Source organism: Petaurus breviceps, unplaced genomic scaffold (assembly GCF_028583685.1).
Source record: "Petaurus breviceps papuanus isolate PSGF00001 unplaced genomic scaffold, PetGlider_PUasm1.0 183, whole genome shotgun sequence".
Lineage (NCBI taxonomy): Eukaryota > Metazoa > Chordata > Mammalia > Diprotodontia > Petauridae > Petaurus > Petaurus breviceps.
Genome location: NW_027185791.1, coordinates 21,656,611 through 21,674,995, shown reverse-complemented (window position 1 = coordinate 21,674,995; position 18,385 = coordinate 21,656,611). Strand labels below are relative to the sequence as shown.

At 37.3% G+C, this 18,385-nt stretch overlaps 1 protein-coding gene across 5 annotated transcripts in view; it reads left to right on the top strand.

The window, feature by feature from the left end:
- The window catches only part of SLC35D2 (solute carrier family 35 member D2), a 60,704-nt gene that overhangs the window by 30,603 nt on the left and 11,716 nt on the right, over nt 1-18,385 (top strand). For 4 of the 5 annotated variants that reach the window (XM_069088022.1, XM_069088024.1, XM_069088019.1 and 1 more), the window contains 4 exons: nt 806-877; nt 1,794-1,862; nt 8,550-8,652; nt 13,370-13,462. In XM_069088022.1, the coding sequence (XP_068944123.1) occupies nt 806-877; nt 1,794-1,862; nt 8,550-8,652; nt 13,370-13,462 (337 nt within the window). The remainder of the gene's footprint in view (nt 1-805; nt 878-1,793; nt 1,863-8,549; nt 8,653-13,369; nt 13,463-18,385) is intronic. The other variant, XM_069088023.1, reaches the window with a different exon arrangement.

The following is an 18,385-nucleotide window of genomic DNA, read 5'->3' as shown; positions in this document are numbered from 1 at the left end:
TTTGGAGACAAACCTGAGTCTATGCCCAATGGTAATATTGATATACCTTCAGCAGTATCACGGACTTAGTGCTTTGCTAACAAATTTTAAAATTTCAAACTTCTTTCCTCAAGAATGATCAAATTTTAAAAATTGTATTTTAATGAAATATAGAAAATATTTTAAGGGAATTCACAGTTTTTTAGAAAAAATAAAACTTTGGAAGAGGCTTAATTTTTTTTGCATTCTTAGTTATTGCTTTTTTAAAAAATATTGCAAATACTTTGTTGAGAGGAAAGAAATCAATAACCACAATTGGCCTCCTAAACCATTGACTTTTTAAAAAGAATGTTTAAAAATTAATTTTCACATTTTTGATAACCAGAAACTTTCTGTCCCTTTGATTTCATAAAATAAAAGTGCACACATAATACTTTGTGCATTGTAAGTGCTTAATAAATGCTTGCCAAACTGAAATTGAAATGAGCTAATTTTTACATATTTACTCCTGTTCAGGAAAAACTGGTCGGTCTTTCCTTTGGTACTTTGGCCTGTTCTGATCTGGTCATCAACTTTTCCTGTTCATTTTTTAGAGATATTTAACCTCTGTCTTGAGGTCCCAGTACATTGAATTGTCATGTCTGTTCAGATATTGTGCTCTGTCCCTAATAAGGATGAAAACTTAACAAAAGATTCATGAATATGAAGGGTAGGATTAAAAATGAAAGTTGCTAATTCCCTGCAATGTATCCATTGATTTACTGCGAGTAATGGAATTACATGTAAGACAAATACCAATGCTTTGTATCTTATCTTTCTCTCACAGCTTGCCTATGTTTACAGTTCTCAGGAAGTTCACCATTCCACTTACATTGTTCCTGGAAGTTATCATACTCAGGTGATTTTTCTGTTATTTCTTTCCTAGCTCCTCCATAAGGACACACACCCATATATGTATGTGTATGTGTATAGAAAATTTTTTAAAGTATTTTATTGTTATCTTTTGATTTCACATCACCTTTGTTTCTGAATATACCCCTCCCTTTCTACTACCTAGCAAGCCATCCACTGTAACAACAGCAACAAAAAAAGTAAACAAAGCCATTCAGCACAGTCAAACAATATGGTAACCATAAGTGACAAATATTCTGCACTCATAGTCCCTCCATATGCAAAAGAAGGTGGGGCAATACTATTAGTATTTTTTTATCAAGTAGAATCAATATCATTCCTCTAAATATGCAACTTGTTAATTGAGGGAGAAATTAATTTATTCACAAAACCTTAAAAACCTGGACTTAAGAATAACCTGAGCTGATTGGGGCAGGATCACTTAAGCCTATTAGAATACATATTAATTTCACAGTGGCAGGGAGTTCATGCTATATTCATCCCAAAATAAGGCTTAAACAATTAATTACAATAAAATTTATAATGCTCTAGTCAGGTAGCACTCAACATATATTTCTTGATTTTGACTGTGTAGATTATTTTGGAGCAAGCACCTTTGATGTTGGTCATTTTAAAAAATGTCTACTATTCAACAGAACCAAAATAGCAGTACTTTCCTTTGGACATTTATATTAGATACATGTCATCTAAACCCGCCCAGCGCTGAACTTTATTACCAAATCTGTCCAGTAGGAACAAAGGTTTTCCTTGCCATTCAGAAGGTTGCACATAGTGGAAGGCAGGTTGGTTTGGTCTGGTGGGAATTGTCAATTATCCAGCCTTCCACGTTTGGCATTTTTTTTCAGACATTTCATCTGTCTTCTAAAAGTGATCCATATTTCTTTTTTCCTTTTATTTTACAGAAAACAGTACTCAGTGAATGTCATAGTTAGTGTCTTTGCCATCATTCTTGGAGCTTTTATAGCTGCTGGGTAAGACTTTCAGTTGTTCTCACTCAATAATATCATTTCTTTCCTTTGACATTGAAGGACAATTTTAAAATCAGTTGTATGCCCAGTTGTGGAATAGAGAGCTTTTATGGTTGACAGATAAGATTATTCAGATGTTTTGGAGCAGCTGACTGACTAGTTGGAGAATCAGCTGCGCCAAAGCGGCTCAGTTTGTTTCAGAACGATAAAAACTGTTCTACTTATGTAGAAAGGGGAACGGAAGCCTGTCTCAAGATGCTTACCGAGGTCAATATTTTCCTTAATACTGAAATTGGGACCTGTGGTTGCTGAAGCAAGAGGAAGAAATAGCAGGTTGTTGTAAGCATCCTATAGCTCCTATAATTGAATAACGGCCTCCTGGGCATGGAAAAATAGCACATCTTGTGGTTACCTAAAGGAGGACAGTCTACAATAGAAATACTTCAGCTGTAAGTGTCTGCAAAAGTCACAGCTGAACTGAGAAAGAGGTAGGAATACATAATGCTAAAGTAAGAGGAAAAAAATAGATTTTATTCTAGAGGACTTGGGTTTTCTGACTGTTCTGACTACTGCTGTCTTGGTGACCTTGCTCAAATCACTTAATCTCCCCATGCCTCAGTTTCCTCATGTGAAAATTGAAGGGATTGGGCTAGATGACCTCTAAGGTCATTTGAAGTTTTAAATCTGTGATGCTATGAAGTCTGTTGAAACTTCATTGTTACTAATTAACAAAAAGATTTTTACATGCAGTGTATCTGCCCAGATAACTAAGCAGTTAAGTATATCAGATTTGTGCTGTAACTGAGTAAATATTATCTGAGGGATATTATAGGTCTGAGTTTCTTAATTTGTGGTTCATGAACTTGTTTTTTTTTAATTTTATGTACTATATTTCATTATAATTGGTTTCTTTTGGAATCATATTTTATGCAACTTAAAAACATGATTTTGAGAAGGAATACATAGACTTCAGCAGTCTTCTTAGGTAGTTCATGACACAAAAAAGATTAAGAACCCCTGTTCTAAGGTTTTAATGACTTTTTTTTTTACTTTTCAGAGGAGGGGGAGGGCAGGGCAGTTGGGGTTAAGTGACTTGCCCAAGGTCACATGGCTAGAAAGTGTTAAGTGTCTGAGTCTGGATTTGAACTCAGGTGGCCACCTAGCTGCCCCAGTGGCTTTTCTTTATAAGCAGAATAAATGGCTGGTTTCTATATGAGAATGTCTTGATAATTTTACTTGAAAGGTTCTTGATTTTCTTTTTAGAATTATGAAAGATTTAAAGAGCACTCAGGTTTTATAAATATTTTTCCTTCCATGCTACTTCATGAAGTATGGAATTCAATACTCCTGCAGTCAGTCAATAAGCATTTATAAGAAGTCTGCTACATGTCAGGCCCTGTGCTAACCCCGAGGAATGAAAAGAGAGGCAAAAGACAGTGTCTGCCCTTTAGGAGCTTACAATCTAATGGGGGAGACAAGCCGCTTGTACAGGCGGCCCGTGTCCAAGATGAAGGCGAAATAATCAACACGGCGACGGCGCTAGAAGTAAGAAAATTTGGGAAAGGCTTCTTGGGGAAGGCGACATTTTTGTTGGAACTCAGAGGAGCCCGGGGAGGCAGTAGGCAGAGAGAAGGGAGAGCATTTCAGGCATGGGGAAGCCAGCAGGGAAAATACCCAGAGCTTAGAGGTGGACATCTTGTTAGAGCAACAGCAAGGAGGCCAGTGTCGCTGGACCAAAGATTATGTGAGAGGTGGTGTGAAGCATTAAGAACTGGAAAGATGAAGGGTGGGGTTAGGTTAGGAAGGGCTTCAGATGCCTAACAGAGGATTTTATATTTAATCCTGAAGATGATAGGGGCCACTAGAGTTTATTGAGTAGGGAAAGGGTTTGACATGATTGGATTTGAACTTTGGGAAAATCACTTCAGTGACGGAATGGAGAATGAAATAAAGTGAGGAGAGACTTGAGACAGGTAGACCAATCAGCAGACTATTGTAATAGCCCAGACATGAGGTGATGAGGGCTTATACCAAACTGATGGCATTTCTGAGGAAAGACGGGAGCGTCTTTGAGAGATGCTGCAAATGTGAAACTGATAGACTGCAAAAGATCGAATAAGAGGGGGAAGAGAGAGTTTGGAGCTGTGGATGACACTTGGGTTTTGAACCCGGGGGACTAAGATGGTTGTATACTCAACAGTGAAAGGGAAGTTTAGTGGGAGGTGTGGTTGTGAGAGAAAGATAATGAGTTCTGGTTTGGACAGGTGGAATTTTAGACATCTACAGAATATCCCATTTGAGTTGTCTGAAAGGCAGTTGGAGATGTAAGACTGGAGGTCAGCAGAGTTTTGGGTAGGATTTGAGAATCATCAGCATAGACATCATGGAATCCATGGGAGCTGATGATCACTAAGTGAGTAATTTTGAAATATGTCTGCATGTTTAGGAGAAAGTCTGATGCTGATGATTCAGATCATAATTCCTAGTACAAAAAAGAATCCTGCTCATTTTCACTAGCCCAATCAAACAACAGGTATTGATTACCATGTGCCAGACAAGTGCCTGTGTGGTGTAGTGACTATGAGGTTATGAAGGCCTGAGTTCAAGTCCTGCCTCTGCACCAATAATTTCATCTTTTAGCACCCCAAGAGGCTCTCTAAAACTTAAGTGTCTGAGAAGTTTTCAAATTCAATCACTAACATATTTCTTCATCCCAGAGTTCCATGTTTCAATGAAATTGTAGGTCAAGTCCCTAGTCCCTGTGTACTAGGAAATGTGCTAGGCATCAAAGGTACCAAGAAAGAAAAAGAAACTGTTTCTGACTTAGAATTTAATTTCTATAAGGGGAAATGACTTCTACATATAAAACTATACACAAAGATGTACAACCAAAATATGAGATCATTTCAGTGGTGGCACTAGCAGCTGAGAGGGTCAGGAAAGGCCTCATGTAGAAGGTGGCATATGACCTGAGTTTTGAAGGAAGCTAGAGATTTTTTAAGAGGTGAAGATGAGGAAGACTAGGAGCCTTATACATTGAAGGCAGTTATTCAAACTTGTTTTCTATTTCCTTTTGTAAGCCAAGATCTTATGTTCGCATTCTCTTTTGTGAGGCATTTTGACTCTTACTACCAACAACAAAAAGTTGGGCACAAAGTTTAGTTACAACTGACTGAATTGATTCTTTTAGGCATTAAGGAGAGTATTTAATAAATAACGATTGAAACTTCAGTGATTCATGAAGTCATCAGCATGGGCACTCCCTTCTTCCATGATCTCCATGATGGGTTAGTCCAAGCTCTTTGTGAACTGCTGTGGCCAAAACATTCTTCATCAGTGACCAGACTTATGATGACAAACCTTTCCAAGCTCAGGAAAGAAGAAAAAGGGAAGGGAAGGGGGGAATAGGAGGGAACAAGCATTATTAAGCACCCCACTATGCGTCAGGTGCTGTGCTAAGCTTTTTATAATTACGATCTCATTTGAGCCTCACAACAGCCTTGTGAGGTGGGTGCTATGATCCCCATTTACAATAGGCTTAGCTGGCCTGCTCTTTGATTGACAGATATTTTCCACTCCTAAACCAGCACTTGAAGTCTTTCCAGCTTGGTAGGATCAGTCAGAACTTGTCGTCTTCTGGTGTGACTTTCAAGGTTTCCATGGTCACCTCTGAGCCCCAGTGAGGCTCTGGAAGAGACCATGAGGGGAAGCCTAGCAAGAGGCTCGTTATCTATTTGTGACCTTTATCTTCCAATTGCTCTCTCCCTTCAGAGGAGTTTGGCTTCCTTCACTTTCAGTCCCGTCCCCTATCATTCTCCTCTAGTGCATTAAATGCAGTAGCCCAAAGACACGCACAATTTCTAGATGATAAACACCTCATCCCTCCCTTTGTCTCTAGCACCTAACCCGGTGCCTTCTGTGTCTGGCACTTCAAGGTGAACAAGACCCTTTTACGTACATTATCTCACTGGCTCTCTATAGCAGCCCTGTGAAGGCAGGCTCTCTTTGCCCATCTTTGTCCTCATTTTACAGATGAGGAAATTGAAGCATAGAGAGGTTATCTGACTTTCCCAAAGACATCCACAATACATAAGTATTGGAACCCAAGTTTCTTCTGATTCCAAGTCTAGCCCTTTGTCTACTATCCCATAATGTTTCGCAGTAGTAGGTAGTTAATGAATTAAATTGAATTACACTGTCACTTAGATTATTCCCAGATATTTAAAACTCAAATATAACAATGGTTATGTATTCATGATAAGGCATGGCATTCCTTTTTTCAGGCTGTTGTGTTCACAGATTCTTGGGAGAATTGAATAGAAATGCATCTCTTCTTTAAAATACTGAATACTACAATACCTCAGCTGATAGTTTGGGTGAATAGTGTTCCCAGCAGATTACAGCTGTCAAAGAGTGAGTACCAGGCTAGTCGGAGAATTCTATTCACTATCTGGGTTCTAGTCATGGCTCTAAGATTAGCTGTGTGGACATGGACAAGTCTGGGCCTTGCTTTCCCCATGGGTAGAATGAGGGGCTTGGATTAAGTAATATCCACTTACTTCTAGCTGTCACATTCTTGAGTTCTTTGTTTACCTCGTGCTTAGGACACCCAGGAGTGCAGTGGGCAAACTGCCAAGTTCGGAGTCAGGAAGGCTCATCTTTGTGAATTCATTTCTGGCCTCAGACACCTTCTGACTGTGTAACCCTGGACTGGTCACTTAACTTCGTCTTGTCATCTGTTAAAAGAACTGGAGGAGGAAATGGCAAACTCCAATGACTTTGCCAAGAAAACCCCAATGGGGTCATGAAGAGTCAGACACTCCTGAACAACAAGAAATCTCATGCTTGCTCAGCATTTTGAAGCAAATTCAAGGTTTTGGTTTTTTTCCCCAGGCCTGGCATCTTAGAACCTAGAGCATTGAGTTGTTTCATGGTAGAAGCCATACTTAGATATTGTGTACAATGAAAGTAATCTATTCCCCCCACTTTTCTCACCAAAATAGCATTGGAATATTCTTGAAAAAAATCATGCCTAAACTTTGCCATAGGGAAGCTTCTGGCAAATTGGGTTTGGGAAAAGTAGCTGAAGCACTTAAAAACCAAAAGCATATATGTGGGGGAAGGGCAGTGGGTGGTGGTGAGGAGAGGAGCAGACTTCAGTCTCTACGTCATGGCATTCTACTAGCCATCTGATAACAGCCGTATCTTGATGAAAATAGGGGCAGGTACCCCAAAGGTTGCTAGAATTTTCATACAGCTTTTCTCTCTTTCTGGAACAGTGACCATTTATGCTCTCACAGGTAGAAAGAGTCATTGCTGCTTCCAGAGAATACAATATGCTTATTCTCCTAACACAAGAAAAATGGTTTGCAGAAAATTGGGAGGTTTTCCAATTTTAGCAGATCAGGATTTGCAGCTGTTTACAAGGGACTCCAAACCAGAAAATTTTAAATTATTTCTACAAATCTAGCTTGATGTAAATATCCTTTTTTTTTTGAAGGACCAAATGATTGGCAGTGCCTATCATAAAAGCATTGAGGCAGCTAGGTGTTGGGCCTGGAGTCAGGAAGAACTAAGTTCAAATCCTGCCTTGGATACTTAAGTAGTTGTGTGACCTTAGGCAATTCACTTAACATCTATTTGTCTTAATCCACTGAAGAAGGAAATGGCAAACCACTCCAGTACCTTGGACAAGAAAACTCCATGGATGTGTGTGGTAGTGTCTGATTCTTCACAACCCCATAAGCCGCACTTGGCCATGGGATTTTTGTAAATGGGTAATTTACAAAATGATAAAACCCAAATCTCATTCAATGTAGTGGAAGCAACAATAGCCTCATATTTAGGAGACTTGGGTTCTAGGTCTTTCTCTGCCACTTTGGACCTTGGGCAAGTCAATAACTTTCTCTGGACTTCCCTTAAATACTGTGGGAATTAGACTAATCTTTCAATATTTTCTAGCTCTCACTTTGTGTGATTCTCTATGAAATGCTTGTCATCTAGTTAGATCTTATTTGTATACAGTTCTATTTTTAGTTGATTCTGGCTCTAACCATCATTGCCTGTGATTTCATGGCAGAACAAGCCACATTATTCATTCTTGTTACAATATACATTTTTACAAAGTTGAAATCTGGTTAAAATGGATATTAAAGGCCACCTTAAAGGTGTGCACTTAATGACATTGAGAGAGAATAGAATGATCGGAGTCCCCATTGGTGAGTAACCAATGCTTCTTCCCATTCACAAAACCTTGTCCATTCCCTTCCCCGAGTTGGCATCTAGTTTCCACAGTGAATGGAGAAGGAAGCAAAACTTTCTAGTTACTAGCAGCCCAAGGGTGACTTTGCCAATGATATTATGCAAAGCTTTTAGGTAATTGGACAATTCATTCCCATTCGAAATTGTTTTAGTCAACAAATTATAGGTAAGCATTTAAGTGAAGATAATTAATTTCCTTTTCATCTATTTTTGATTTTTCTGTTTAATCTGAGTTTAATTTTTGGACTTGGGTTTCTGTTGTAGATAAAACAAAAGGATGTTATAACATACTGTACACTAAAACAAAGAAAAATAGGAAACATTGATTGTTGATCATTAGAGGAAACATAGAACAGTTTAAAAGAGGCTTGGGGGTAATAGGTTAAGGTTTTAAAAAATAATAATAATCTCCTTTTATTCCTCTACTAGCTCTGATCTAAATTTTAATTTGGAAGGCTACATTTTTGTATTCCTTAATGATATCTTCACAGCAGCAAATGGAGTTTACACTAAGCAGAAAATGGATCCAAAGGTAATAATAACCTGACCTTAGTTGCCATAGATCTTATGTCATAGCCTAGTTGCTGAAATTATATGAATAAACAAAACAATATTTGAAGACTTGCATATTATACTTACTATGATGATACCATTACTATTTGCATTACAGATTTTCTAATTATAGTCATAGTTTTATGTTTATATCACACAATTACTTATATTTCATTTTGTATTTGTATACATGGCTTAACCTCCCCTACTAGCTTGTATGTTCTTTGAGGGAACTTTCTAGAAAGTAATTAATGAGAGATACTGCAACCTAGTAGAAAGTATTGAATTTCAAGTCAGGACACTTGGATTTCAATCTCATTTAAGATTAGCTGTATGATCATAGGCAAAGAGGAGAGTAAAGGAAAATGATAAATGTTGGAGGGACTATGGGAAAATAGGCATACTGTAAGTTGTTCTATCCACTTTATAAAACAATTATTTTTTATTGAAGATTTATTGAAATATGTTGGCCAGGCTTTTATAAAACATTATGTTTTTATGGAATCTGATCGTTCTTTTTTAAATTTTATTTTATTTTTTGGGTTACATTTTAAATTCTGAACTATTTCCTTCCTTCCCTCCCCACACTAGAGAAGGTCACCATTTGATACCACTATATCTATACTGACATACATACAGATATAGCTCTATATCTGTCTATCTATCTATCTGTCTGTCTATCTGTCTGTCTATCTATCTTTCTGTCTGTCTATCTGTCTGTCTATCTATCTCTCTCTATCTGTCTGTCTGTCTATCTCTATATCTATTTATCTGTCTATCTATCCATCTGTCTGTCTGTCTATCTGTCTGTCTGTCTGTCTCTATCTATCCATCCATCCATCTATCTATCTGTCTGTCTATCTGTCTGTCTATCTATCTATCAAACCATATTATGCCTACTTCTGTTTATCATTTCTTCCCCTGGAGGTGGATAGCATCGTCCGACATGGTTACTTTGTCATTGATTTGAGTATTTATAATACTCAGAATAACTTAGTCATCCACAGTTATTCTTCAAACAATATTGTTACTGTATACAGCATTCTCTTAGTTTCTGCTTGTTTCATTCTTCATTATTTCTTGCAAGTCTTTTCATGTTTTCCTAAGTTCAACCTGCTAATCATTTCATATAACATAGTATCTAGAAAACAATTTGAAACTGTGCCCAGAAAGTTACAAAACTGTTCTAGAATTTTCCCAGGAATTAAAGTCAAGTTCATTGGCCGATAGTTTGCATCCTAACAGAGGGAGGGGTGAGGGGAAGGGAATGAGCATTTGCATAGCTCCTTCTATTGTGTCAGCTACTGTGCTAAGTATTTTATAAATAGTATTTCATATGATCCTCACAACTACCCTGGTGGGTGGGTTCTAATAGCAGTGTGACCTGTCCATTACCAATGCCCCTTCTCACAGTGAATTTTGTGAGGACTATCTGGAAATAGAAGAGACATTAAGGATCTAAATAAAGTTTCAGAGTTGTGACTTGCATTGGCTACATTTTTTCCCCATATGTGTGTCTCACTACCCATCTTACTTCGTTGTAACCAGTCTCATCACCACAGACTGTATATTTGTCAGAGGGTGTATCCCCAGGATTTGGGGGGGCATGTTTTGAACCAACTGTTACACCAATGTCATTTGAGTAAATGCTTTGGATAAGGGTGACTTCACACTAGGGCTGATTGCTAATGGGCAGCATGTTGGTGGAAGCTTGAAAGCTATAATTGTAGTAGTAGTCATCTATAGGGTTACCCCTAGAGTCTGAGGTAGTAGTTGCCCATCTGGGAATCCAACTAACTAGTTTGTGTGAAAGTTTGGGGGAGTACCCCGGAGACAAACCTTTAAAAAGACGTTGCCTTTAGCTTCCCTTGCATGCCTCATCTCATATTGAGCTTTGGCATTCCTGATGCTGCTTTTACACTACTGTGCCATGTTAATCATACCCATTCACCTGGCCTTGCCTCTATCTCCTGTACCTTCCTTTTTAAGAATTTAAACCGGTTCGTTAGCTCCCTATGCTTTTGCATTAAGTTTTTCAGATGATTCCATTTTCCCTTATTGAAATTATTTCTTTATGCCTTCAGAATTTCATTCTTAAGAATCTGTTATTCCTCTCAGCCTGACTTCCCCTACAGAATTTTAGTGTACAAGACTTTATTTATTGTTCCTCTAGAACTCATGAAATCTGCTTTCCCAAAATCTAGAGTGCATGTCAGATAGTGCCTTAGTTTTCTCTCCTTTATTTCAAAATAAAGAAGAGAATGGTCATTTCTCCCCAAAGTTTCCATCATTTCCACCCATTTTTCCAACCGTTTTTCTCCATGTTAGTGAGGAATCACATCCAGAATAGACCTTCCCCTTGTTGGCCCCTCCACCTTTTCTTTTCTTTTTAAAGATTTTACTTATTTATTTTTAGTTTCCAACATTCAGTTCCGAGGGCTTTTGAGTTCCAAAATTTTTCCCCCTCTTTCCTTCCCCTCCCTCTTCCCCAAGATGGCATGTAATCTGATATAGCTTCTACATATACATTCACATACATTAAACATATTTTCACATTAGTCATGTTGCAAAGAAGAATTATAACAATGGAATGAATCATGAGAAAGAAGAAACAAAATGAAACAAAATAAAAAAGATAGCAAATAGTATCCTTTGATCTGCATTCAGACTCCACAATTCTTTCTCTGTATGTGGATAGCATTTTCCATCATGAGTCTTTTTGAGTTGTCTTAGAACCTGGCATTGCTGAGAAAGTTAGTTATGGCACAATGTTGCTGTTACTGTGTACAATGTTCTCCTGGTTCTACTCCCCTCACTCAGCATCAGTTCATACAAGTCTTTCCAGGTTTTTCTGAAGTCCTGTTCAACATTTCTTATAGCACCACAGTATTCCATTGCATTCATATACCACCATTCCCCAGTTGACATATCCCCTCAATTTCCAGTTCTTTGCCCCCACAAGAAGCTCCTATAAATATTTTTGTGCATGTGGGTTCTTTTCCTGTTTGTATGATCTCTGGGATATAACCCTAGAAGTGGTATCGCAGGGTCAACAGTTCTCCACCTTTTCAATGAAGAAATTATCATAATTGTGAGTCAGGAAATTCTTATTCTGTTCTTTATAGAAAATAAATGCAACCTACACCTTGATGGTCTTCATTCTCCCCCAAGATTTTGTAATCTCCAGGAATACTTTTTAGAAATAGTTCCATCCAGCTTGCAGACTCATTCTTGTCCATGTGAATGACCAGCAATGAGCAGTTATCCAAACGTGACAAGTCTTGGGAGCTTCTCTATTAGGTCTAAGATATATGCTCTGAGAAGAAAATAAATGTTCCTTTTGTTGTTATCGGGTGACAGGTTCCCTCATTCTACTCTGTCATACTTTGGGGGAACGGCAGTGGCTTTCTTCTCTCTGAGGAGATATCCTGTGCCCTTTTCCTTAAGAAGAGCCTCAGATCTGTTTTTGGGTTCTCACTATATAGCTTTCCTTCCCCCAGCCTTTCTTCTCTGTGTAAACCAAGATCTTTTACTCTCTAAACTCCCAACCAATCATGTTTCCTCTTCTACCTCAGATTCCCATTTCTCCCCACTGAAGACTTTGCATCCCTTTTAAAAATGTTTTATTGTCCCTAATGACCTTAAGTGTTGAAGCATTCCTTTAGTGTTTTCCCCCTCTCGTCTAGGAAGGAGGTCAACCTGCAGAATGCAAGTAATGTGCACCTGGTTATGGCAGAAAACCAAGCATCACAAACTCAATGCAAACTATGACATGGTGTCCCCTACTCTTCATACTCATTGCAAGTTTCAGCCTTTAAAAAATATTTCTGGATGTTTACACCTTAAGCACTCCATCATCATCATCATCATCATCATCATCATCATCATCATCATCATCATCATCATCTTCATCATCGTGATTATTTAACAATTAGATATCACCTCTTAATAACTTGACAATTCACTCCCTTTCCTTTATTTAGTTGGAACAACTCCTCAGCCACCACCACCCTCATATTTTGCTTTGTGCTAATCTTGGCATCGACTGACCCCACTCTCCAGCTGACTCTGTCAACTTCCTTGACCCTCCAAATGTTCCACTAATCTCTTCTTATTTGCCTTGCCTCATCAACTATCTTCTCCTTCCTGAGTCTTCCTTTTTAGCTTCTTAGTCCTTAATCCTCCTTCTTACCGATCTTTCTCTTTCACTCTTTTACAGACTGCCAAAATAGAATCTGGACCAGTTTCTGAACCTGGGGATTGTTCTTTAAATTTCCCCAATTTTCTTCCAAGTTATATCTCACAAATTCAATCTCTGACAATCTTCACTAACCCAAACACTTCAAAATCATCTACACAATTTCCTTCCCTTAACTAAACAGGAGTTCTTTTTTTGTCTCCCTCATTATCCCAACAATCTTTTCCTGTGAAATCTTGAAGTAAATTTTTATTTTTAAATTATTTTTAATATAATATTTATTTTGAGATTTCAAAGCATGTTTATTTTGAAATTACAATATGCTTGAAAATAAGTCATGTTATGATAGAAATGTCAGATCTTTAAATTATAGAAGGAAAACCGTTATTATGTAGCGAAGCTTCATATATCCTTGAATAAGTGCCTTGTAAATGATAAGTCTGTGGAGTCTTGTAGTGGGAGCCTCTAACATTGAATGGGCGCTTTTTCTTCTTTGCAGGAGCTAGGAAAATATGGAGTGCTTTTCTATAATGCCTGTTTTATGATCATTCCAACATTTGTTTTTAGTATTTCCACTGGAGACCTTCAGCAGGTAAGCAGACTTACCAATTACAAGTTATAGCATCACTTGGAACAAATAAGTTTGGCTCAACTGAGCAACTCGAGAGTCCTTAACTTGTGAATATTTAACTTTATGATATTTGTTTAAATAAATATTGTTAAATTAGCAGAATTTATTTGTATGACGTACAAATAAAAGATATACATGTCTAAATCATATAGGCATTTAATTGACAGTGATTATTTCCTACTACTGGAATTATTTCTTTGAAACATCTCTCCCTAGCCATACATCAAACTCGTATTCATTTTTGAATATATCAGTCCATCAAGGATTCATAATTTCTTGAGTATGAGAATTTCTTCCACTAACTCAGATCATAACCTGTTTATAACTGTGAGCTACCTGAGAGGTAAAATGAATTTTCCATGGTCACACAACTATTACGTGCCAGAGACCAAATATTTCCGATTCCAAATCCCATGCACTATCTGCTATAACAAACTGCTTCTCTCCCTCTTAAATAATAATAATAATAACAGTAATTACAAGAATGATGACTCACCTTTATGCAACACCTTGACATTTATAAAATTCTTTACCCACAATAGCTCCTTCCTTACCTCTGCCTCCAGGTTTCCCTGGCTTCCTTCAGAGCAGCTCAAATGGCACTTTCTGCAGGAAACCTTTCCTGGGTTTTCTTTGGTTGTCTCTCTTATTTACATTGTATATATCTCATATGTACAATTCTTTTAATTTTGTTTCCTTCATTTGAATGTGAGCTCCTTGAGTAGAGGGACTGTGGTTGTATCTTTTCTTTGTATTTGTGACTCTTAGCACAGTGCCTGACACATAAGTGCTTTAAAATGTTTGTTGGCTGAGAAATTGAGGGAATAATTGAAAAAGAAGAAACAAAATTTTGTTATGTGTAGAAATTATGATGTTTTACTTAGAAAACCTTAAAGATTCAACTAAATAATTTGCATAATTAATAATTTCATTTAAATAGCAGTATATAAAATACACCCACAAAAATCATCAGTCTGGAATTCTATATTTTATCAGCAAATCTGAGTAGGAATATATAGAACAGAAAAAATCCCTTCAGAATAACTACAGAATGTATAAAAAATCTGGGAATCCACCTACCAAGACGTGCCCAGGAACGATAGTTTCATAGATTTAGATCTGAAAGAGGACCTTAGAGGCCATTGAGTTCTATGCCTTTACTTCACAGATGTCTGTAAAGAATTATATGACTACAACTACAGAACACTTAAATAAGGCATAAATAATTGGAGAATTATTGATTACTCTAACTTGGGCTGTGCTGGTGTAAGAAAAGTGATGATATTACCTAAATTAATTTATTCATTACTTTAACAATCAAACTACCGAAGTTTTACTTTATAGAACTAGATGAAATAATAAAATTCATTTGGAAGAACAAAAAGTCAAAGAAGTTTAAAAGGAAATCATCAATGAAATTGAAAAAGGGGCCCAGTAGTGCCACATCTCCAACTAAGGTACAAAGTGGTACCAAAACATTTTGATACTATTTTTTTTTTTTGCCTTTTGGAGGGCAGTTGGGATTAAGTAACTTACTTGCCCAAAGTTACCCGGCTAGTTTTTTTATGTGGGTGTTAAGTGTCTGAGGCCAGAACCGAACCCGGGTCCTCCTGACTCCAGGGCTGGTGCTTTACTCACTGCGCCACCTAGCCACCCCAAGAATGAAGTATATATCATTCTTTTTTTTTTTTTTTTAATAAAGCAATTGGGGTTAAGTAACTTGTTCAAGGTTACACAGCCAGTTATTTCTGGGTGTGGTGCTAAGTATCAGAGCCTGGATTCGATCCCAGATCATCCTGACTCTGGGGCCGGTGCTCTCACTCACTGCACCACCTGGCCGCCCGGTACTATTTTTAAAAATAGAAAAATTGATTAATAAACCAGATTAGTTTCACAAGACCCAGAAATGATTGAAAAAAATCAAAGGATAAGGAATGATAAACCAAATCGCACCAACTATTTTTAAATTTTATTTATTTATTTATTTTTGCCACTGCTGTTATATTCTATGATTGGCCCTCTGGTGGCCACTCCCTGTAGGTGCTTAGGGGCCATGAGATGGGATGTCCTGATTGGGACAAAGGGATCAAAGTAGGGATTAAGCATTTATATAGCTACTCTGTGCTGGGGATGTCCTGAGTGCTTTACAAATATTATCTAATTTAATCTTCACAGCACCACTATAAGGTACATGCAGTTATCCCTACTTCACAGTTGAGGAAACTGAGGCAAGCAGGTCAAATGGCTTACCTAGGGTCATACAACTAGTAAATGTCTGAGCCTGGATTTGAACTTCAGTCTTCTGGACTCTAATCCCAGTATTCTATCCACTGTGCTCCCTAGCTACTTGGAGAATCTTCACTATATCTCACTTGCCCCAAAGCCAATTATGTTCTTTCACCCCATCTAATTTCTTGACTTGCCACCACTGCTGAGGTAACTTAGAATAAAGAAAAACATGGAAAAATTTGCATGAAATAATGAAGAGCTAAATGAGCAGAATCAAGAGAACATTGTAAAGGGTAATAGCAATATTGTTTTTAGAAGGACTCTGAGCGATATTATTTTGCCTATTATAAAAATCCAAATTTTAACTATAAAGGATGTATGAAGAAAGATGCTATCTGTATCCAGAGAAAGAACTGATAAACAAAAGTTTGTATAGAATAATTTTACACACACACACACACACACACACACACACACACACACGTATTTGTGTCTAATTGTGGCCATCTGGGGGGTGAGGGAAGGGAGAAAAAACAAGAAAAAAATTTGCATGATAACTTGGTTATGTATTTAAAAGGAATAGCAAGATGTACATAGTAGATTTTCAGTTTCATATGCAGTAGTCTTTTTAAAAATTATACTATGTTATGAAGATGCTTGTTTTATTTCATAAATTAAGAATAAAGTAAATTTAAAAATGCAACTCAAATGATGTAGAGAGATCAAGAAATACCTCAACTGATAGGCCTTTAAATTGAACAATTAGGGGATCGTTGGAGAGATCAGTTTCAGTTGAGTAATGAATTCAGAAGACAGATTACAAAGGATTTAAGAAGGGCTTTGAGGGGAGAGAAAGTGTAGGCAACTCTTTTTTTTTTAATCAAATGCTTTATTAGCTTCTAGTTTACATCATTCATTTCTGTAAGATTTTGAGTTACAAATTTTCTTCCCATTTTTCTCCCTACCCACACCCCAAAATAGCAATCCCACAGGATATACCTACCTCCATTCTGCTCTCTCCCATATCTTCTCCCATACCCCTTCTGACTTTCCAGTAGGGCACAGTGGATCTCTATGCCCCAGTGCCTGTATATCTCATTTCCCAGTTACATGTAAAATAATATTGATAACAGTACATATATATATATATATATATATATATATATATATATATATATATATAAACATTTGATTTTAAAGCTTTGAATTCCAGATTCATTCCCTTCCTCCCTTGTCACCCACCCTTACTGGGAAGAGAAGCAATTCAATATAGGTTGTACATGTGTAGCTATGTAAAACATTTCTATAGTGGATATATTGTAAAAGACTGACTATATTTCCTTCCCTCCTATCCCACCTCCCACTTCTTCTATTCTCTACTTTGATCCTTTCCCTTTTCAAAAGTGGGTGCTTCCAACTTCCCAACCCACAAGCCTGCCCTACCTTCCATCATCCCCCCTCTGAACCCTTCCCCCCTATTCTCCTGTAGGGTGAGATACCCTATTTAGTATATATGTCATTCTCTCCCTAAGCCAAATTCAATGAGAATAAAGTTGACCCATTCCCTTTTGCCTTCCTGTTCTTCCCCTCCATTGTGACCATTTTCCCTTGCCTCTTCTATATGAGATAGTTTACCCCATTCTGTCTCCCCCCATCTCCTCTCATTATATTCCTCTCTCACCTCTTAATTTTACCTTTTAAGTATCATCCCTTCCTATTAAATTGGTCCTGTGCCCTCAATCTATGTATACCTGTACACATGTATACACACATTCACATATGTATTCATATGCCCATATACCCTCCTATATAGACATGCACACACACACACACATTTCTATTCCCTTCAACTATTGTCATACTGAGAAAAGTTTCGTAAGTTATAATTATTGTTTTCCCTGTAGGGATGTAAATAGTTCAACTCTGATAAGTTCCTTATGATTTCTTTTCTCTGTTTACCTTCTCAAGCTTCTCTTGCTTCTTGTATCTGAATGTCAAATTTTCTATTCAACTCTGGTTTTTTCATCAAGAATGCTTGAAAGTCCTCTATTCCATTGAATGACCATATTTTCCCTTGAAACATGATACTCAGCTTTTCTGGGTAGGTGATTCTTGGTTTTAATCCCAGCTCCTTTGACCTCCAGAATATCATATTCCAGTCCCTTCGATCCCTCAGTGTAGAAGCTATGATACTATGTTACCTTGATTGTATTTCTACAATATTCAAATTGTTTCTTCCTGGATGCTTGTACTATTTTCTCCTTGATCTGGGAATTCTGGAACATGGCTATAATATTCCCAGGAGTTTTCTTTTTGGGATATTTTTCAGGAGATGATAGATGGATTCTTTCAACCTCTATTTTGCCTTCTGGTTCTAAAACATCAGGGCAGTTTTCCTCGAGAATTTCTTGTAGGATGATTTCTAGGTTCTTTCTTTGATCATGGCTTTCAGGTAGTCCAATAATTTTTAAATTATCTCTCCTGGATCTATTTTCCAGGTCCGTGGTTTTTCCCGTGAGATATTTCACATTGCCTTCTATTTTTCATTTGTTTGGATCTGTTTAATAGTATCTTGATTTCTCATAAAGTCACTAGCTTCCATTTGCTCCAATCTAATTCTGAAGGAATGATTCTCTTCAGTGAGCTTTTGAGATT